Consider the following 23059-nt stretch of genomic DNA (forward strand, 5'->3'; position numbering starts at 1 on the left):
TTTATGGTGCTTTCTTGGCCACTTTCAAATAATCACGTCTTGTCTTCATGTTGCCATGGATGTCTCCGACCTAATTAAGAGAAACTCCTTTTCTCATCAGTAGAAAAGCTATGTGTAAGCCTCCCTCTCCCCTCACAAGCCCACTCTGTTACCTAGCCATTCACTCCTCTACCTCTGCTCTGATCCAAGTTACCAGTAGTCTCCCCTCAGCTTTCATTCTTTTTGGTGTTGCAGGTTGGATATCGATCCCAGGGTCTTGCTCATACTAAGCATGTACTCAACCACTGAGCTATTACCAGAATCCCTCTCTCTCTCTCTCTCTCTCTCTTTTTTTTTGTAATTACCTTCATTGGGTCTCCTTGTACTCTCCACTCTGACCCCTCTAATCCCTGCTTAACTTTCTGATCTCAGTTTAGAGCCAGCCAGCCAACCTGCCTCCTTATCTAAAAATTAACTCCTCTGCTAGACACACTCCTGGTTTTATGTTTTTTGTTTGTTTAGGCCTGATACTGGGATTTGGAGCTTGCTAGGCAGGTGGTCTACAACTTGAACTATGTCCCCAAACCTTTTGAGATAGGGCCTGGCTTTGTGCCCAGGTCAGCCTGCATTGTGATCCTTCTATTTATGCCTCCCATGTAGCTGGAATGAAAAGTGCGTGCCAGCATTCCCAGCTTCTGTTGGTTGAATTTGGCGGGGGGGGGGGGGGGGGGGGTAGGGGGGAGAGGGCAGGGAGGGGCTCATGGAATTTTTGCCTGAACTGTCCTTGAACTGTGATCCTGCTGATCTCCACTCCCAAGTAGCTAGGATTATAGGCTTGAGCCACTGTGTGGTCCTTATTTGTTGTTTTAAATTCTTTTTAATTCTTTCTTTCCTCCCTTTCACCCTTCCTTCCGTTTTTTTCTTTCGAGTATTGGGGAGTTTGAACTCAGAGCCTTTTGCTTGCCAGGCAAGCACTCTACCACTTGAGCTGTCCCCAGCCCTTTTTCCTTTAGTTTTTTATTTTTTTTTCTCCAGCTAGATTCTCACGCTTTTGTCCATGCTAGCTTTGGACCTCAGTACTTCAGGTAGGATTACAAGTATGCACCACCACACCTGGCTGTTATTTTTTAATTCTTATCAAAGTTATGTATGCTCATGGTTTAGAGTTAAAATGGGTCTACAAGGTCTATTTCTTAAAAAAAAAAAAAATGTTCTCTCCAGAGTTAACTTTTTTCAATACTTAGCTGGTTCTTTTGGAATTTATTTTTGTGTTGGTACTTCCTAATTTTTCGGTTTTTGCCTCATTTCTGCTCTTCCTACCATGGAAGAAGTCAGTGTTTTGCCTTTGCTTCCTCATGCCCCTCTACATATGTGTACCCTTCCTGTTCATCCTCCATTGAGTCTCTGCTTTGCTGTTTTTTCAACATTGATATTTTTTCCTGAATCATTTTGTTTTCCCTGCAGTCTGCTTCATTTTCTACATATTCAGCACAAGTTCAACCCTATACTTTCTACTTATTTATAAATCCCTTTAACCTGTTTAGACACAATTATACCATCTATCAGTTCTATCTCCTTGAAGGAATCTGTCCTAGAATATTATGACTGCTCCTTTCTGAATTAACTGCCCCCTCTGCTGGCTGCACCACTGTCGCCCAGAGGTTTTCCTTTGCCATAATCCTGGGTAGTCTCTTTCCCTGTCTCCTTCTGAGTTTACTCGTTTTGGTGAAGTGATTCTGAAACCAGAGTTTTTGAACCCAGGATCAAACTTCTGTGTTTCCACATGTCAGGTCTGGCCACTTGCTCCTGTACACCAAATAAAGAGACATGCTAAAAAAGGCAGAGAAAAGAAATCTGTTACATGGCCTCTGAAACGCCATGGGAAGAAGCACTTCAACACATCTGTAGGCATATTTGGGGGTACAGACATGAACTTTTAAATAGATAAAGAATTAGGGCAGGAGACAAAAGGTATGTATCACGAATATGTTCCAGTGATCAGATTAGTTGGATATGGCCTGGTTGACCATTATCTCAGGCCTTGTTCTTCAAGGGTTCCAGAGAAGTTGTTATTGCTGTCTTCATGTTAAGGGAGCAGTCTGTTTTCCAAGAGATGATTCCTCCTGCTCCAGGGTACAGTTTCATCATTACAGGTAATTGTCCTCATTTGGAGAGTGGTTTGTCCTACAAGGCCCCACCATTCCTTGAGGGTAGTTTCAGTCCCTTGTCAGGAAGATGTTATTGATTATTCCTGTCCTTCCTCAATTTTAAGGTGGCTAGAGGAGAGAATGACTCAGAGCAAAGGACAATAGGTATAAATTAAAGATGGAGACGCCAAGCTTTTTTCCTGATTTTATTTAATTTGGGGACCTAAGTAAGAAGTCAGTGCTCTTCAATAAAAGCAGTTAAGTACCTGTTTGAAAGAACACCTCAGAGGTAAATGTTTTAAGACTGTGTGTATTTCAAAATGTGTCTTCTACACTTGCTTGATAGTTTCATATCAAATTCTAGAAATCATTTTCCTTCAGAAGTTTGAATACATTGCTCCTTCATTTTCTAATGTTGATTGTCTTTGATTGGCTCAGAGCCATTTTGATTTATGGCATTTTGTCTATGATTTGTTTACTTTTCTCTGGAAGATTGTAGAATCTTCTGGTTTTTTTTTTTTTTCTGCTCACTGTACAATTTCATAATGGTGTTCCACTGTGAATACCTCTTTTTTAACCTGTTAGTCTAAGTACTTAAAGGATTCTTTCAGTTTAGAAACTTGGGTCTTTTAGTCTGTATTTTCTTGTATTATTTCATTAGTTCTTTTCTGTCAAAAGGCAAAATTATAACAAACTTAGTTTAATTGGCTTTATTTATGGTTGTAGAATCAGGTAATATTTCATTCCATAAAATAGAATGAGACTTCAAATGAACTGAAGAGTTTGATTTTATAGACAGGAAGCCTGAATAAAATATAAACAAAGAATGAAGAGAGGCTGGTTGTTTGAAAGTTACTTTTCTTTTAAGAAAAGTCACTCCTAATGCTCTAGAGATAGGGGGACAGAACAATAAAAAAAAATAACATGTCAGATTATTTTTGGTAAGGATTAAAGTAGAAAGAATGACATTGTTATGCTGATTAAAACTGGCCTGTTTAGAGCCTTGTAATTCTAGTTAGGAGGCAGAGATCGGAGGATTGGTTCAAAGCTAACCTGGGCAAATAGTTTCTGTTTGGTGTCATGGAAGTTTAGTATGAGTGATGTCATTTTGAGTTTTAGTTTGCTGTGTTAAGGCCTAGTATAGAACCTTAGTACAAAACAACAGCCTCTTAAAATTTACTCAACACTTCTCTTTATTTTTTCTCCTCTCTCCCTGATACTTACTATTAGGATTTGTGTCTGGACAGCTCTTCATTTTCCTACCCATTTCCTCCTACTTTTCATGTCTTTGTCTTCTTGCTTGATTTTCTGGTAGATTTCATCTAACTCATCATTCATTCTTCCACTTTGCTATCATATTTTGAATTTACAAGAGCCTTTTGGTTTGAAAGTTCCTGTTTTATCACCTTGTTCTTCTATCATGGTTGCAGTGTCTTTAAGGATGTCAAAATTAAGTAAAATTTTATCTCCCTGCAATGTCCCTACCTAATCCAAACTTTTTTTTTTTATCTACTTTTATTTTAAGAATTGTGGATGAAGAACTAGTTTGTGAACTCTAAATTCGTAAGGTAATTCACTAGCCACCGTTCTAGGGTGATCTGGATGAGCAGTAATCCCTGGGTAATAACAGTGTTAGTATCTCCGATCCATTTCCTTCAGGCTGGTCAGATTTCTCCAAAGATTCTTCTGTCCTGCTAAGAAGAGAGAAAGGACATGGTGATCTTCATGTAATTTTTCTTACTTCATGTTCCTTTTGCCTTTTCACTCCTGTTTCTCTGACTCTTGATTTGTCTCCTGCCTCCATTAGACTGTAAGCTCCATGAGGCCACTGTGTGTATTTGTCTACTTCTTTTTCAGGTCCCCACCCCCCGCAACTCATATCATCTTTCCTGGCTACAATTGGTGGTGCGTGACAAACACTGAAGTGCATTTATTGGATTGTTTAACCAGTTCTTCCCTTTATTGAGTCAGGAACTCCTGCACATCCATCAAGGCCTAGCACTGACACACCTTCCTTTGTTGGGTGTTGGGCATTTTCCCCAGGCATAACTGAGCACACTGTCCTGCCAGGTGGTGTAGACATCCCAAGTCATAATCCATCTATTTTGCTCTAGACTGGCAGCCCCTGAGGTCAGGGCCAGGACCGAGTCAAGAGCCTGACTGTGGGTTGGTGAAACCCCTTCCCCTTTACTTGGAAAACTACAGTAGGGATTTTGAAGTTCCTGACTTCCCCTAATCTCCATTCCACACCCTCCTTTTGAAAGTTTATGTTGGAGTATTTGTGTAAACAGGAAAAGAAGCCATTAAAATGTAAATGCAGCTATTAGCCTTAGCAACTTGAAAAGCAATCAGGATGGGAGATTTTATTCTTGGTAGCATTTGAGTCCCTCCTAATGTGCTGAAAACTGAGAATTAATGGTCATTAAGTTACATTTTTGTTATCAACAGCTTTTCTAGTTGACTTCCTTAAAATAGTTCATCTTGTCTTCACCAAAGGGACCCTAGGGAGCTTGGTCCCAAGGCTCCAGGGATTGTCAGCAGTGCATGTATCTACTTAGGCAGCCTAGAGACTGGTAGTGCCATTGGTGATGTGCTCACTCTGGCTCAGTCTTAGGTTCAGGCTTCCTGGGACTGGAGTGAATTGCAGATTGTGGCTTCTTTTTCCTCTCTGTGAAATGAGGAGGGCCACACCTGCTTTACATGTTTGGAAAATGTTTGGTTACCGTCACAATTCCTAAACAGGCCACAAACCCCAGTGCTATTTATCTACCACACTCACATCATGAAGCATCCTACCAACATTCCTCCACAAAGTTGGTCAGTTTGAAGTCCGCAAAATAATAGCAGACATCTGGAAACATCTCTTTAAATGGCTAATCCCTTTAAAACAAACGGAGTTGGGTTCGTGTGAGAGGGGAGAGCCAAAGAGTATTCTGATATATGTAGAAGTCAGACTACTGACTTATAATAAAAATGTTTACGAAAGGGTTTCTATCACCAACAGAATAAAATACATGAAAAAATAATCACACGCAAAAAAGAGAATGCTGAGTTAGTCCAGGTAAAGCATTCAGTAATACAAATCCAGAGGAAAAGGAAAAAACAAAAACCCAGTAAGAAACACCCAGTAGGAGATGTCAAAGAGTAGGAACAAGAATGCCAAAAGGAACAATCCAGAATGCCAGGGAACATGCAGAAAACCTTACTTATTTTTGCAGTGCTAGGAAATGCACCTAGAACTTTGAGTATGTTTGACAAGCATGCTACCACTGAGCTACACCCCCAGCCCAAGGAAGACATTTAATTACAGTGAGATCAGTTCACACAGCACATTGGCAGACATTAAAAATCACTGCAGGTATTGCAGATGTTCCAGAGATAGCCAGGGCTTTTTTGCAACATTATACACAGCTATAGGTCCTCATGTCCACCCCCAGAGCATTCTCCTCTGGCCCCTGCATAGGAAACTCTTTTGAACCCAATATGTGCGGGGATTACAAATGTTTCTGAACTATTCCTGCATAGGTATGGGCACACTGAGAGGCAGCAAACAAAAACCAGTGAGTTCATGTTTGGGAATATAGTTCAGTGGTAGAACATTTGCCTAACGTGTGAGGTCCTGGGTTTGAGCCTCAGCACTGGACACACGGACGGACACACACACACACACACACACACACACACACAGTTTAATGAAATTTCCTACTGAATTAACCCCCTGTTGGAATCCAGCCAGAGATTTTAAGAAGAATGATTTTTCTTTGGACATGCTGGTCCTGTCCAGTGGTTCCTACCTTCTTGTGGAGTCATTAAGCTACTTTTCTTTCTTTTTTTTTTTTTGTGGTACTGGGGTTTGAACTGAGGGCCTACACCTAGTGCCACTCCACCAGCCCTTTTTTTTGTGATGGTTTTTTTGGAGATAGGTTTTCTCGAACAGGACCTCCACCTTGAGCCACTCCAGCCTTTTTTTTTTTTGTGATGGGTTTTTTGGAGATAGGGTCTCCAACTGTTTGCCTGGGCTACCTTCAAACTGAGATCCTCCTGATCTCTGCTTCCTGAGTAGCTAGGATTATGGGTGTGAGCTACCAGGAATTTGACAACTTTTCTTATTTCTGAAGAAACCTCCCTGTCCCTAGGATGAGGAGGATTCCAGTGGTAACCTGGCTGCTGGGTTGAGGACAACCCCAGATGTCATGTGTGATATGATTCTAACCTTTTTCCTCTTTACAGCAATGCCCTTTGCTTTCTGTACAAGAGAGAAGCTTCCTTGGACAGAATTTGCTGAGTCGGCAGAGGATGGGTTCACCACCAGGTTCTGCCAGAAGGTAAGATATTAATTGCTTCTGGGGCAGCAGCTGCTGAACCTGTGCAGGTCAGAGAGCACAGCCACAGCTGTCAGATGTGGCCCTCACCAAGGAAAATGTACCTGTCTGGTGCTTGTTTTACCAGGTTTTGATTAGATAAGACTGTTTGCCACCTTTTTTAGTGTACTTTCACTGAAATTTGTAGAGTTTCAAAGTCAGAGTAGCCCTTTGTGGCTTTGTCAGGTGTGAGGGAGGGACCTGCAGCCTAGGAAGAAATAAGCTGCAGACTTGGCCATAGCAAGTCTGTGAAGAAGCAAAGCTAGCCTCAGGGACCAGGGACATTGTCCTTTTCCAGAGCTTTGCCTGGCCCACTTACTGTTTGCTTGTCTCAGCATAAGCTTTGACATATGGTTTGTCTCATCGGTATAGAAATTGTGTTTCACTTTTCTTTATGAAAACCTCATATGTGCCTAGCATTAGAGGCTTATGCTTATAATCTTAGCTACTTGGGAGGCAGAATAGGAGGATGGGGTTCTAGGCCAACTGGAGCAAAAAGTTAACCACACCCTTTCTAAAAGAACAAGCTGGGCGTGGTGGGGCACACTTGTAATCACAGTTACTTGGGAAGCATAGGTAGGAGTACCAAGGTCTGGGATGGGCCCTGGGCAAAAATGATAAGACCCTATCTGATAATGAACTAAAACAGAAAGGGATAGGGGCATGGCTCAAGTGGTAGAATGCTTAGCAAGTGTAAGACCCTGAGTTCAAACCTTAGTACCACCAAAAACCCTCCTAATACATGTGATATGGTCCCATTTATGTGACTTGTTGGAAAGGCAAGTAACTAGAGACAAAAAGAGGTATGGGAAGAAGGGGTGCAGGGTTTCTTTTTGGGGTTATGAAAATGTTCTGAAATTAGATTGTGGTGCTAGTTGCACAACTCTGTGAATATACTAAAACCACCACATTTAAAAAGAGAGTTTTATGCTATGTGAATTACGTTTTAATAAAGCTGTCATCAGAAAAACCTGTAACATTGAAAAAAGGTGAGAGATGGCAATTTATCCTTATTTTCAGTTCTAACAAAAGAACTTCTTTCATTTTGCTTTTCTCTTTCAGACTTTGTACATATACCTGCAGGGTTTTTTTGGTTTTTTGTTTTGATCAGAGCTATAATCATAGTGATTTGTATCAATACTGAGTTCCGATCCTAAACATTTGTATTCTTAGAGTAATGGGAAAAAAATCTCATGTATCTGGTTGTTGATTCCGTGCTATGGAAAAATCAGGAAGGGGACTGGATGGGGGTATTATAACTGATAAGCCTGAACTAGGCCTGGAGGGAGCTGGCACTGGGGGACACTTCTGTGTATCAAGAGTGACCAGGGGCCCAGTGTTGCCCTTAGCACAGCTCCCAGTGTTACTGTCCAAGTAGGCCTTCACCTGATGACCAGGTCCCAGTGCTTCTACTCAACATGAAAGGAATTTCTTGCCTGCTATGATATGAATATATTCCCCAAAATTGAGGGGTTAGAATGTTAATCCCAATGGGAAGTATTGTGAGGTAATTAAGAGGTAATTAGGCTCTGCTCTCATTAATAGAGTAACATCAGTGTCTCAGGGGTGGGTTTGTTATACAAGCAAGTTCAGCCCCTCTCTTGCTTTCTAGTACTGTCTTGCCCTTTTGCCTTCCACCATGGGATGATGCAGCATGAAGGCCCTGGCCTGATGCTGACCCTTCCATCTTGGACTTTGTAAATAAATAATCTGTGTTCTTTATAAATTATCCAGTCTGTAGTATTTGGTTATAGCAACACAAAATAGACAGTGTCAAAGAGCTAGGGTTTTTTGTTGTTGTTATAGAAGTACAATGATTTTTTTTAACTGTGGTAAAAAATGACATAAAATTTACCATCTTACCCAGTTTTGCATGTACAGCTAAATATATAAAGTATGTTTACATTGTTGTGTGGCAGGTCTCTAGAACTTTTTCATCTCGCAACTCTGTACAAATTAAACAATAGCTCTTCATTCCTCTGTGCCCCTGGCACCACCATTCTACTTTCTGTTACTTTACATTTGATTAGGTATTTTATATAAGTGGAATTAGAGTTTCTTTTCTTGTTTCATTTTTATTAGGATATATTCATTGTATAGGGGCATATATTGTGAGAATTCCAAATGGGCTTACATTGTGCATTGGTTAGATTATCTCCATTGTCCACCATCGCCCCCACCACCCGCCCCTTTCCTGCCCCACTTAAAGCAATTATAAGAAGTTTCATTGTTCTATTTTTGTGTATGTATATATGAAGCCCATCAACCATATTCTTTCACCTTCATCTCCTTTAGTCACCCTCCCCTCCCACAAACACCTCCTCCACACTATTATTTTACAGTCCCATCTTTCATTATTAATTCCAGAGTCAATGTTCAAAGAGGTTTCTTGATGTATCCCCACTGTGAGTATACTTTATTTTGGTCAGTTCAACCCCTTCCGTTACTCTCCCTTACCCCTTTTCTCCCAACCCCACTATTCAACAGCTTTCACTACATGCCATTATATCCTCTACTTGCACAGATGTTATGTGTTTCAATGTTGTTGACTTTCTGTCATTTTCTTTTCTTTCCCTCCTCCCCAGAGTTCCAGAGTTCTACTATTAAACATGTTTTACATATAAGTTTCTATATGATCATGTTTGTTTTTGTGTATATGTTTATGTTTTGGATATGTTTATCTTCCACATATGAAAGAAAACATACCACCTGTTGTGTTTCTGAACCTGGCTTACTTCAGAGTTTCTTTTCATGACTGACTGATTTCATTTAGCCCAACATCATCAAGGTTCATCCATATTGTAAAGTGAGACAGGATTTCCTTTTAAAGGATGAAAATTATTTGTATATGTCACATTTTACTCATCTTTGGACACCTGGTTTCCTTCTACCTCTTGATTATTTTGAATAAAGCTGTTATAAACAGGAGTGTAGAGTTACCTTTTTGAGTCCCTCCTTTCATTTCTTTTAGATAATATACCAAGATATGGGGTCATGTTATAATTCTTTTTTCTTTTTCTTTTTTTTGTAGTACTGGGGTTTGAGCTCAAGGACCTCATGCTTGCTAGGCAGGTGCTCTACCACTTGAGCCATTCCACCAGCTCCATGTTGTAATTCTACGTTTAACTTTCGGAAGAACCTCCATGTAGTTTCCCACAGTGGCTGTACCATTTTACAGCCTCAATAACAGTGCACAAGGATGATTACTATTCTTATTAGTTAAGCATGAGCTTCAGGAAAACGCTGGCATTTAGTATTTCAGACAGCTACAGCAAAGCCTAATTATTTAGAGCGCTCATAAAATTCATCTCCAGTAAAGAAACTAAGACAACTGATTTGAAAGCAGATCTCCATGGTATTCATTCTTCCAGCTGGCAAAGAAGCATGACATGGTAGTAGTGTCACCCATCCTAGAACGAGACAGAGATCATGGGGGCGTCCTGTGGAACACGGCTGTGGTGATCTCAAATTCTGGAGCAGTCATGGGAAAGACCAGGAAGAACCACATCCCCAGAGTGGGTGATTTCAATGAGGTGAGCTGCCTGTCAGATGACCAGCTCAGCTTGCTTCCCCTTTGGTGCCGATATCTCAGTGGGTCTTTCCGTGGGGAAGTTCTGCATTAGACAATATGCTATCATGTGGCTATGAAGCAGTGTTACTCTTGTGCTCACAGGGTCTGATGGTGTTGCCCTGCATCCAGGGTTTCAGGTGGCACTCTGGGGTCCCTTTATCACAGTGAGGTTTTTATAAATGTTTTTTATTACTGTACCCTGATTTGGCTTTCTGAAATCCTCCTTTGCGATAATTGGTACGTAAATTTAAAAAATGACAAATAGTGTACAAATGTGAAATGGTTTCTGTGGCCCCTTTCAGGCTCTGTGCCCTTAGCCAGTCATTGTCCAGTGCTAGTTTTGGAGGTAGGATTCCTTGTCCGTGGTTCACATAGTGTGTGAGTTGCCCCATATCTCTATGTCAAGTGACAGTAGGTAAATGTGCCTGTTTGTGTATACAGATGTTAACAGGGAACTTCTCATGGCTGTGATCAAGTCATAAGGTATGGGCTGTTTTGAGCAGTTAATTCCAATTTATAGATCTGTGTCACAGATGGTTGGATGTTTGAAAGAGGGAAATGAACTCTACTTAATGCCTAAGATCCTAAATCTAAACCTGAGTTTTCAGTCATTAGAGTTGTTCAGGATGTGATATCCCCGGTCCTTCAACCTCCCTTCCTGATTATGAGGATTTAGGCTGGTCAGGCAGGCAGGAATCCATCTACAGAGCTAGATGGGGTCCCCAGGAGAGAGAAGAACCCAGTGTTTCTCAGTAACAGGTGGAGGTGCGGTCGGGAAGACATGCCCCTCACCTGTTTACCCTGGGATTAATCTTTAGCTCCCTGCAGATAGCAGAGGGCTGGACTCAGTACAACAGGATCTGCTCATTGTCCACCACATACACACATCCTGGTTGCTGCCTGACCTTGGTCAATTTTGAAATTAATGAGAGGAGACAAAAGGCTCCAGGAGCAGATCTGTTTGAGACCCAACTTATCCTCTAACCTCCCTCATTGCTGTCCTTGATAATGTTCTAGAACTAGCACCCTGAGAGAGCAGGCAGAGGACAGAGATGGAGAATGGGGTTCTGGTTCTGCCTTCTCTTGAGTATCCTTAACCTCAGGCAGGATATGCAAGGTGCTTTGTGGAGGGTGCAAGTTCCACTGCAGATTTGACCTTAATCAGCTGGGGTAGTTCTATGCCCGCTCAGGAAACAGACAGTTTTCTCCACCTGAAGGATTGCTCTGGAGTCTGAGTCCCTTCAGCTCTTTTTTGTACAAGGCCATGTCGTTGGTGAGGACATCAACTGAATGTTAACATTCACCAAATCTCAGCTTTACTTGTACAACGATTGAAACCTCATGATAGTTTATCCTTAAAATGTGAAAAGTTGCTTTGGGAATTTTTTACATGTCACAAAGGAGATTGTGGATAAGTGCTAAAGTCAAGGTGATTTCCCCTTGGGGTTGGTTGTTACTGTGTCTTGGTGTGTGTATGTGTGTGTGTGTTAACAAACTGAAATTGTGGAAGTCAGTCACACTATTCTAAAAAGTAGTGTTACTTTTGGATTACTGGTCTTGTATTTTTTTTCTTCTGAGTCTAAGAAAAGGAAAATTCTTACAGCTCAGAGGTATCGATATATACTTCTTTATTTATTTTTCAGTCAACTTACTACATGGAAGGAAACTTGGGCCATCCTGTGTTCCAGACCCAGTTTGGCAGGATTGCAGTGAACATCTGCTATGGGCGACACCACCCCCTCAACTGGCTCATGTACAGCATCAATGGAGCTGAGATCATCTTCAACCCCTCAGCCACCATTGGTGAACTCAGGTCACTTGGCGGGGGTGAGACCTGGGGAGTTTTCTAGGCCCAGCAAGTCCAGGCTGAATGACTCAGAAGTGGGTTTGGTAAATTGCAGCAGGCAGGTGCGGCCACCAGGATGTCTAACAGGTCCAAGTGCTGGGATTGTGTGTTATACCTTTTTTTTTTTTTTTAATGAGACTGGGGTGTAAACTCAGGGCTTCATAGTTGGAAAGCAGATACTCTACTACTCGAGCCACATTTCCAGTCCATCTTTGCTCTGCTTATTTTTGGAGATGGGGTCTCAAGAACTATTTGCCAGGGGCCGACCTCAAGCTGTGATCTTCTCAATTTCAGCCTCCCAAGTAGTTAGGATTACAGGTGTGACCCACTGGTGCCCAGCTTGCATGTTGTACATTTAACCAGTTTTTCAGTGAAAAGAACTGTCAGGATGACCATTTCAACCCCTTCCTTCCCCCAAAACACACACATAGACACAAAGAGCCGCTCGGTCTACATTGGACACCAACCGTTGCTAGGATTCTGAACACTGAGATTAAAATAATACCCCTTCCCCACCCTCCTGCATGAGTGTCTGGATGCACAAAGCCCTGCTTCTAAGTCCTGGATCACGGTAGATTCTTAGTCAGCATTAGCTCCAGGATGGGGATCTACAGATTCCTGATCCTTAAGTCTGTAATGCTGAGCAGATCATGGTAGCAGCCCAGAGGAGAGAAGGATCAGGGGATGAAGGTGGAGCACAGAGGCTCTTTATGAGATAAGTCAGGGAACTTGTTTTTTTTTTTCATGATAAGAAGCCCTTTTTATTATTAAACAAAAATCAAACAATATCAAGTGCCTTCTTAAAGTCATTGTTGCTCCCAAATGATCTGTTCTTCTCTCTTTCAGTACAAACCATAGCATATGTTACCAATGGCTCGATTCTATGCATAAAGGACAATTTTCCTTCAGACTATATTTATAAAAAGAAATCTGGACCAGTATCCTATAATCCCCTCTCCAACGTAGGGCTTAAAGAGAAAAAATTGTTAGAGAAGAGTACTTAGTCAAACATTAGGACATTTGTCATCAGCTTCTGAATAGTAACAAGAAAATGAACTGAAGAAAGTGGAGATAGAGAAGACATGTGAGTTTTTAGCTGTTGCTGTTTAGAGTTCCAATTGATTTTCTGTCTTTAATCCTGGTAGTAGCTGAACCTCAAGAGGCTGAGAATGCTAGCTGATGTCATGTTTTTCTTTAGGACATGGCTGAAGCAGAATTTCTCCCCACTCCCTTTCCTCTTGGTCCATCTTTGCTTCTTCCAGAGGGTCAGCCATTTTCACAGTCATGATCATTATTTTTTTAGAAAGTGATATGTTTCATCAGAATCACTCCTTAGTAATCTGAATGCTAGCTTAATTTGCCACAGAATTAAGCACATTTTCCTTATCATACAGATGTTTTGCCCTGGAAAATCCTTAGTCAATCTTTTCCTTGATGCACTTTCTCTCCTGGTCCCCGGTTCAATGACAAGGTTATTGTTCGGGGCATATCCAGCAAGCCTCTGGAGTGCTATTTTACTTGGCCTCTGACCTGCTCTTGGGGAGAACTCCACTTCTGTCACTCCTCATCTTTTCTGAAACTGCAGTGCCTCTGCTGGGATGGGATTTACTATCTCCAGGGAACTTGTTTTTAACTAGCAAGGTGTTTACCTTTAATAACGTGTAACAAGTATTTGGGTGTCACTGTTTCCCCTAAACAGATAAGACTGCCTTGGTTAAAGTAGCATTGGAGGCCAAATGTGGGTAGCCCTGGCAGTTTCTGAGCTCCTGAGCAACCGTAGGGCCCCTCTTTAATAAGGACAGCAGGTTAGAGCACATTATACGCATGTATGGAAATGTCATGATGGGATCTCTTACTATGTACAATTTAATACATGTCAGTTTAAAAAGAAAAACAGTAATAAAAGATGGTCAGTGAGCTGAGACAGCACCACATAGCCATGCTTGTTCTACTTCACTCTTCTCTTATAGCTAAGCATTTGGCTGGTTTCTAGGTTTGCATCATTACAAGTAGCAGAGCTCTGGAATTTATGTCCAGTTATTTTGCTCTCCAACTCCCTCCAAAGCACAATGCCTGCAGCAAAAGGGGGGCTGGCTTCTACTTGGTGGTCCTGGTGCCTGAGGTGCCACCAGGGCTGGTCCCAATACTGGGATGGGAGCAGCCAAGAAAGTGTTGAGCAGCTTTGTGTTCTCTGTTGGCCTACACTTGTCTCTCAATGAAACTTTGGGTGACTATCTTGTAAATGTCAGAATGTGATGTTTATTTTACCTTTTTGTTTAAGTAGAATGTCCCATTTTCAGTGCCCATTTTTAAGAATGACATCCCTTGTATTCAGAGTTTGCCCAGCAGGTCTGTGACCAAACCAGCATGCAGCCCTCCCTTCAATACCAGTCAGTTACCTCTGGTCCATTGCCCTGTCTGTGTACCCAGAAGTCTGGTACAGGTTCAGGAGGGTTACTGTTGGGTAGGAGAAAAGCAGACCTTGAATCTTCCCTCTAGCTTGTCCCTTCAGAGAACCAGGGTCTCATGGGGTCATGAACATAAGTAACAACATCCATTGGTAGTTGCAGGGCAAGGTGATTACTGGAATCTTGGGGCCACCTGCTAAAGTATCCCCCTTCTACTAGCTGTGCCAACATTCCCAGAGCTCCATCTCCTCCACAGGAACCTGAAGTCCAGCCCCTGGGGACCTGGGACTGAACTGGCTATTGGGCCAGGCCAGACAAAGCTGTGGCCACAGATCCAGACAGCCACTTCACCAGGTGCATGCCGAGGTCCTCCTTGACCACCGTAGAAATCTTGGGCTCTTATTAGCCCCAATTAAGCAAACAGATGTAACCTAATGTGATATGCACATGACCGCTTATGTTCTCTACAGCCTGTTAGGCTTATTAAAAATGATTGATTTTCCTTCCTGGGCCAAGGATCGTCTAGCACTCAGCTTTCAAGGGTATGGCAAGGCCAGCAGTAAAAACAATAGGAGGTCTTTAGAAAAGCAGCATGTTTCATCAGCTCATCAGTCAGATGAGCTTCCAGAACTGTGCCTGTGGAAGTGATGTAAAAGGAGGATGAGGTTGTGCGTTTGAAAATAGTTGTGACAGCATTATTTATAATAAGAGAAAAGCTGACAGGGAGAGAAATGGTAAAGTTAAGTAAATTTAGCCTATAATGATCATTGTCACTAAAAAGAATCATTATAAAGACAATGCAGGGTTGTGACAAAAAGCCTATGAGCAATTAAAAGATGTATCAATGCTGTGGTTAAAATTCTATAAAATTTTTGGCTTATGGACAAGGACAGTGATAAGATTATGGAAAGATGACAGCAGATAGTTTATTAGGATGATGGGATTCTGGGTGATACAGTTAAAATGATAGGTGATGATTTGCATAGTTGGCAGTGTTTTTTTTTTTTTTAATACATTGCCAGGCAAACCCCCATGTTGTGTCACAGTCCAGAACGATCCATCACCTTCTCTGGTATCTTATACCAGAGACACACAGACACATAACTTGCCTGGTCTGTGGGTCAGCAAGGTGTCCTTTCTCCTTTCTGTGTCCCGTAGTTCTAAGACAACAATACACTGTTCAGTGCTTTTTTATTAATTGAGTCATCCTGACAATCCCAGGATGCATGGAGAACCAGCCCAAGTGGCTGACAATTTCTGCTTTGTATGTTTATTTGTCCAAAAGTCACCATCTCATTCCTTTGCCACATCTTGCCTTCCCACTGTGGTTATTTTTAGGGGTTTTTGTATACTGCACTGGGAATATGGCAAATGTCTCTGTCCCATCAGACTCTTGATGGTTCCTGCACACACTGGACTCTCACAGACCTTCTGCTTCCTTTTCCTTTGTGGTTTTGGGAGCATATGTTCCACTGTCAATTGCAGGTTTGAGTCCTATGCAGAACACTTCCCTAGAGAATTGCATAAGAGATAGTTTATAGCATTCCCCAGGCAAGTGGCTATTTGTATGTTTCTGTAATAACTCCTTTTCTTAAAAGTTTCATCCGCTTGTCTTAGCACCTAGGGGAAGAAACAGCAAAATGAATCCCCTCAGTCAAGCCTGTGATCCCCCACCCCACACACCTCCAAACTTGTGAATCCTTCAGAGGATTAGGCTTGTGACAAGCAGTACTCTACCTAATCCCTGGTTGAAACCAGAAGTTCGCTGATAGGAAGGAATTTCCAGGACATTTTCCTCCCAGTCACTGTTCTACGTGGGCATTGCTTCTGCATTCCAGTAATCTAGAATCTTAACGATGGTGTTCCTTAAACAAGAGTTAATCAATGACCAGAAGACCTACTGAATTCCATGGCACATTTTAGTTGGTGGGCTGAAGGATAGGCAAGCTCTTGCATTGCACTCTCTTTGGTGGGTGCTAGATTGAGGAAAGTCCACAGTTGAGCTATGCCTGTGGAGTGGTCAGTAAAAAAAAGAACTAGGTTCCCTTAGAGCCCCTGGTTAGAAGACCCAGTGTCCAGAGGAGGAAAATTGCAAGGTGCTGGGAAACAGGAATCAGCTCAGAGGTAGTAACTTAGGTGCAGAATGTGATCCCCAACACCATTACTGAAATTCCTTTCTGGTTTACTCTTGTCTGAAGTCTCACCCTTTGCAAACTGCTTTGCAAGGTAGTAGAGTTGGGGTAGGGCAAAGAGGGCCAGTGCTCAGCCCTTAGAGGCCAGGCACAAGCTCCCCAGGTTCCCAGTTCCCCTCTGACATTTTGCAGGAGAAGTTCAGCCCAGTCTGGATGGTGGCTTCCCAGGGGGAGGAAAGGGATTGGAGAACATGGCAGTTATGGAACTCCCATCATGTGCAGCTTCGTCTGCATGCTCCTTTAATCTTCACAGTCTTCTTCCTCCCCTCCCTGGGGTCCACTAAGTGTTTATTGGCCTGGGGGCCCTGGCCCAGCTACACTGTAGGCTGTACAGAAACTCAGGCTAGGGCTTCGGTGCCCTGAAGTCTGCTTTCTCACTCTACTGGGCCGCTGGGTTCCTCTGCTAGAACTTCCTGGTACTTGACCAGTTGTGGTGCCACATGTTCTGTTTGTGTAGCAGCTGCTGGGCTCTCAGGGTACAGCTTCTCCAGCATCTCGGGTGGTGGTAGGGGTCCATGTTCAGCTGAAACAGCTACTTGGCATCCAGCTTCAGGACCACATCCTGGCGTTGACACTTTATGGTGTGTGTGGTGAGCTGAACAAGTCTGTGCACACCGCTGGGTCCATCTGTGTCTCACTGACCATACCATCTTTGCTACCCTTGGCACCCTCATGACTGGTTTTTGTTGTTTGGATTTTTGGGGTTTTTTTTTGTTTGTTTGTTTGTTTTTTTGTATAGTCTGGGACCAGGAGTCTTCCAAGAGTGGAGGGGTCTGTGAGCTCTGGGGCCGCATAGCTGGCCCACGTTGCTGTAGCCCTGAAGAAATGTCTGGCTGCCATGATGTATGTCAGGTGCTTACACTTGCACCTACAGCCTTCTTTTGGGGAAATTTTGAAGAACGCAACTGGGGCTTTTAGGATGAATGTTTGATCCATGGCTATCTGATTCTCCCAATAAATCACAGCTGGTTTCTGCCTGCAACTGGCTTTCCCCAGAGAGCTGTTTGGGCTTAAGGAAGGTGCTGAGGACAACCCAGTCTGCTTATAGGGTTTTTTTTTTTTTTGAGACAGGGTCTAAAAATGTATGTAGCCCGGGATGGCCTAGTATTCTCTATGTAAATATCCTGGGATGACCTTAAACTCATGATCCTCCTGTCTCAGTCTCCCAAAAGCTGGGATTATAAATGTATGCCACCATGCTTGGCTATGCTTGCAGGTTTGAGTCTACCTATAGGTATAATGAGTCTCCCTGGCTATCCCCACAACAGCAGCCAGGCTACAGCTTAGAACTGAGCATCCAATGAGTCTGACTTGGAAGTCTACAACCTGTTCCTCCTGATCCTCTCTTACAGTGAGTCCCTGTGGCCAATAGAAGCCAGAAATGCAGCCATTGCCAATCACTGTTTCACTTGTGCCATTAACCGTGTGGGCCAGGTAAGTCTCTTAGGTCTGGCTGAGTCAGGGAGTTACTGACTGATGGCCCTAGTGGGAACACATCACATGTTTCTCCTTGTTCACTGTGGTGTATGCCACAAAAGCTAGGACCTGATGCACTGAACATTTTTGACTACCAAACAATGTACTTGTTACATTCTAATTCTTTCCTTCATTTTTATTAATCAGATGTTAAATTCTTATCAAAACATCTGATCAGTCTGAGATAACCAAGATTTCCACACTAAGTCTATCTGACTTCTGGCAACCTAAAGAAACCCAATGGTTTAGTTAGCCAGTCTTAGTACTTTAAGCAAACCAACCTCATATGCCTTCCTCAGCTCTGATAACTATGGGTGTCCAGTGTCTTTCTTCCTCCCAGATTACAAATTCCTCAAAGGCAAAATCCAGGTCTTTACCTTCATTGTCAAATTCCCTGCTGGCTGCCCATCAGGACATTTAACAATTGCCCAATTGATTGTCCAGTGAGTACAGACCCTTTTTATCTCACTTTAACTCTTTCTTAGCTAACTCCCCTCAGCCTCCTTGCTGTTCTTGGTCTGGCCAGGTGATCTAGAATGAATGCCATGGTGGTGCCAACTACAGATTCTTCTTATCTTGCTCTTTCTTCACAGGAGCACTTCCCTAATGAGTTTACCTCTGGAGATGGAAAGAAAGGTAGATTCCACGAGCTTTCATGTTGGTGGGCTTCACCTCCCCTTCTTTGCTTTCTCTGGATGGGGTCTGCCTGCATGCCTGGCACCTAGGAGAAGGCACAAAGCCTGTCTGCTTTGTTACCTGCAGTGTAGAAGTCTACCAGTGATTGGGGTGCGGATAGTAGTCCTGGCCTTGGGACCACTTCATTCCCTAAAAGTGGACCAAATGGGAATGGACCCTATGCCTCCTCCAGGAACGGTGTGAAAATAGACTGTGAAGATGTTAGTGAGCCCTTTGAATGCTCCCCATAAGGGGAGATCTTGTGCAGCCTACAGATCTGCCTCCTTCCTTTTCTTGCCGCCCCTCACTTGGACCCCTCACCAGCAAGTGCCTCTTGAGTCAGCACACATTGTCAGTCCACAGGTTGTTTTCACCTGAGGGCACAAACCACACCTCAAGCAGGAATCCTGCACCATCAGGTCCACTTCTGGCTGAGGATGTGGGAAGGAAGAGTTTGTCCCCTCATTTAAGGAGGTGTCTCAACTGGCTTGGGGGATCGCCACCTGGGAAACTAGAGGACACCGATCAGATCTGTTTCCTAAGAGAAGACTTCATGAAGGGATCCAAGATCCTCCCTCATTTGACCCCAGATGTGCAGTCTCCAATCCCAGTTAAACTAGTGAGGAGGACATACAAAAGAAGCAGGGGTATAAGTGTTTGGCTAAATAGATCCACCCCCATACCCACCTGCTCCTCACACTCCTGTGGGGTGGCTTTTAGCATCTTGTGACTGGTGAGGGGACTGAGGCCCTGACATGTGAAGAAAGGATAAATCTACCTAGCTGGTAAGACATTAGGGGCAGATCCTTCAGTTAATCAAGTGGGACACCATGGGAAGCAGGTCACACAGGAAGCCCCCAGAGCCTTGTGACTCCCCTGGGCTGTGTGTGTCTGTTTTTGGGAATGAAGGGCCAACAGACTAAAGGGTGACATTTAGAAATTTTCTCAGGGGCAGAGGAGAGTGCTGTGAGGGTGACCTTTGCAACTCCCCCCCCCCCCCCCCCCGCTGGGGATTTTAAGGCAGGAGGAGGGAAATAGGTTCTTTAGGCTTCAGCATTTGTCAGACTGTGGGGAGGGAGGTATGGATGCTTATCCTGGTATCTTGACGTGCCTGCCCCTCTGCAGGCCCCATCCTGTGTACATGCTCATGCTGCTTCTCTTTGCCCCTTAAAGCGCACCATGACTTTGGCTACTTTTATGGCTCGAGCTATGTGGCAGCCCCTGATGGCAGCCGAACTCCTGGGCTGTCACGTAACCAGGATGGGCTACTAGTTGCTGAGCTCAACCTCAACCTCTGCCAGCAGATGAATGATATCTGGAACTTCAAGGTAGGTACCTGAGTCCCCTCCTGTTGCCCTGCCTCTCTACTTCCCTCCGCCTCCATCCTAGCCATAGGCAGACGCTTGGTTCATATTTAGACAGCTTGCAGGAGGCACTGGCTTCCACCCAAGAGCTCCAGGTTGAGCAGAGGGCCAGGTCTCTGCCTCCTTGCTGGCTGGAGGGAGAAGCTATTGAGTTGAATGATACACAAGCAGCAGGCCTCAAATTTTCCTCTCATCTGATTTAGATTCTAGGCGCCTTCACACAAATTAATCTCAATTTCATTTGTCCAGAGAATAAAGTGGATTGGCTTCTGTAATCCTTTTTCCTTTCCAGGCATTTGCACTTGTCGCAAGATAAATGCATGTGTCTGGTTCTGTCTGCAGCCAGGCTCCATAGTCTAGGCCTGGACAATAGTGGGAAATGGGTCACACAGAGAAACCGGATCTAGGCTTGGCTCTGCTTCTGCCTTGCTTGGTTTCCCTAAGCAAGCTCCTTCTGCTTCCAAGCCTTAGGATTCCCAATTACAAAACAAAAGGACTAACTTTATGGTCTTTGAGACTGAACACCCTGTGGTGGCAGCAGTCGGAGAGGACTGTAGGTACCTGCCATTCTGGGATGGGACAGTGGTAGCCAAGGCTGGGACCACTTGGAAGGGCTCATGGCTAATAGGATTTTTATAATCATGTCCAGCAGTATTTCCCCATTTATAAGCAGATCACAGCCAATGACTGTCCAGTATTATGATTGAATGGTGTTGCTTGGTGTAACTAGGAGGAATCCAAGGTTCTATTCTAGTTAGACATGGATTCAAAGCCTTGCTCCCCTGCTTACCTGAGCATGGGTGCTTGGTCACATCCCCCAGTCTCAGATCCTTGTTAGACAAATAAGGATTGCGCATCACCAAGTTTCCTGATCTAGCTCTCCTCTTCTTGAGCAGCTTCAATTAATTCAGGATTCCACCTAACTCAGAAGTCACAACCAAGATTTCTGGCCAAGTAGCAGGAACAATAAGCAGAATGTTTTCTCATCAGACACTTTCTCAAAACAGAATCCTTCCCAATTGTGGTGATGGGTGTGAGCTCATGCCCAAGCTTTTGGAAGGAGCTAGCTTGTAGAGGAGGAAGGGAGGGCATGCCTAGGAATGAGCAACCTGTGTGGGCTTTCCAGCTCTTCACCCCAGTCTTCATCTGTGTCCACAATGAGATGCCAAGTGGAGCAAACATACTTCAGACTCAGACCAGAGGTTCTGGGATTGAATTCCTCACCTTCTGTGCTCCTGGCTGATGATCTGAAGTAGGTTACTCCCCTCCCCTCTTTGAGCTGAGGTTCTTCAAGACACTGCTCTTTCCTTTTGGACCACACCTCCTGGAAGAACATGTCACAGCAGTCTGGGCTTGGCTTGATAGTGATCTTGGCATCCATGCGTTTCACTAGAATGAGTGCAGAGAAGTCACAACAGAGTTCTTTCTCTTTACTACAGAGTGAAACTGTCCAGTCAACCAATCTGCCTGACCCATTTCTGTCCCATGACTGCCCCCCAGTGGCAAGAGATGGTAACAAGTGATAGGTATCTGTAAACTGGAACCTCTGTCTGTTTTTGTTTTCAGATGACTGGCAGATATGAGATGTATGCACGAGAGCTTGCTGAAGCTGTCAAATCCAACTATAGGCCCACTATCCTGAATGAGTACCTGACTTCAGCCCCTGCCTGTCAATGTGGGAAGGGGCAGTTACCTCTACCCCCAACGAATGCATTTAAAAATGTCCCAGATGGATTTTAAAATGCCCAGTGGGTGGGGGAGATACAGTGGAGGAATGACGGCTAAAAATGGGTACAGGGTTTCCTTGTAGGGTGATGGAAATGTTTTAGGATTACATTTGAGTGATGGTGGCACAACATTGCACATATTTTAAATACCACTGGATTATATACTTTAAAAATGCTTCGTTGTATTTTGTGTATTCTACCTTACTTCAAAAAAAAAGTGACCAGATACTGTTTGTTCAAGTGGGTTTGAAGTTAGACACATCAGCTGCTCTAAACCCAACATGCTGATGGCTTCTAGGGGGTCAGTGCAGGAGTCAGTACTTGTGGAAAGAGGACAAGGGCAGGTGAGGAGCCACAGAGCCTGCTGTATGGCTATGGGCAGGTAGGATGTTCTTTGGATGGCTTGACCACAGTCCCCAGCTGTTCAGTTGAACACTGACTGGGTGTAAGGTAAAGGTCTGGGGTCTCTTGAAATGGGGTCTCAGTATGTGACCTTGAGTCCTTAGGCTCAAGCAAGCCTCCTGTCTCAGCCCCCAGGTAGCTGAGGTTATAGGCATGTACCACTGTGTGTGACTTCTTGTGAAGATGTCATATAAACGTCAATTAAAGTCAGTAACCAGTTGGCTAAGTGAGATTATCCCATAAAACCTGGGGAGTCTTCACTCAATCTGTTGAAAGACCTAAGGAGCAGACCTCAGGTTTCGCTGAGGAAGAAGGAATTCTTTGTGCAAACAGCAGCTCCAGCTGTTGATGAGAGTTTCAACGTGCTTTTCTTGACAGCCTACCCTGTAACCATTGGACTTGTCTGGACAGCCCCCATGATCACTGACATCAGTTCCTCATAATGAATCTCTTAATATATATCCTACTGGTTCTGTCTCTGGTTGGGTCTTACTGGTGTAGATTTTGTTACGAGTACTGGTTCCAAAGGAATAGAATCTTTTAAGGATGAATTTTTGGCATTGGCTGTAGGTTTTCTCAAATTCTTCTCTCATTAATGACACTATTTTTTTCAATTAACTTTTTAAAATATCTTTATTAGGATATGATAGTTATACAGAGGGTTTCCTTGTGACATTTCTATAAATACATATATTTTACCCTGGTTTGGTTCATCTCCCTCCATTATTCTCCCTCTTCCCTCACACATTTCCTTAAAATGACTTCAGCAGGTTTCCATGTTCCGTATTCATGATTGAGTACCTCAACCATACTCACCATCCTTTACCCTTTTCATTTACCCTCCCCCTTAACATGACCTGTTTTACATTCCTATCCTTCATTGTTTGTGCCTGTTCATTGTTCGGTGGAGT

At 43.4% G+C, this 23059-nt stretch overlaps 1 protein-coding gene across 1 annotated transcript in view; it reads left to right on the plus strand.

Annotated features, from left to right (window-relative positions):
• Window positions 1-21921, plus strand: part of Upb1 (beta-ureidopropionase 1) — a 33425-nt gene extending 11504 nt beyond the window's left edge. The window contains exons 4-10 of the mRNA XM_020169897.2: window positions 6357-6451; window positions 9859-10020; window positions 11702-11871; window positions 17857-17938; window positions 18574-18616; window positions 19829-19983; window positions 21586-21921. Of these exons, the coding sequence (XP_020025486.1) occupies window positions 6357-6451; window positions 9859-10020; window positions 11702-11871; window positions 17857-17938; window positions 18574-18616; window positions 19829-19983; window positions 21586-21759 (881 nt within the window). The 3' untranslated portion in view covers window positions 21760-21921. The remainder of the gene's footprint in view (window positions 1-6356; window positions 6452-9858; window positions 10021-11701; window positions 11872-17856; window positions 17939-18573; window positions 18617-19828; window positions 19984-21585) is intronic.
• Window positions 21922-23059: the final 1138 nt, after the last annotated feature.

Source organism: Castor canadensis, chromosome 18, assembly GCF_047511655.1.
Source record: "Castor canadensis chromosome 18, mCasCan1.hap1v2, whole genome shotgun sequence".
NCBI lineage: Eukaryota > Metazoa > Chordata > Mammalia > Rodentia > Castoridae > Castor > Castor canadensis.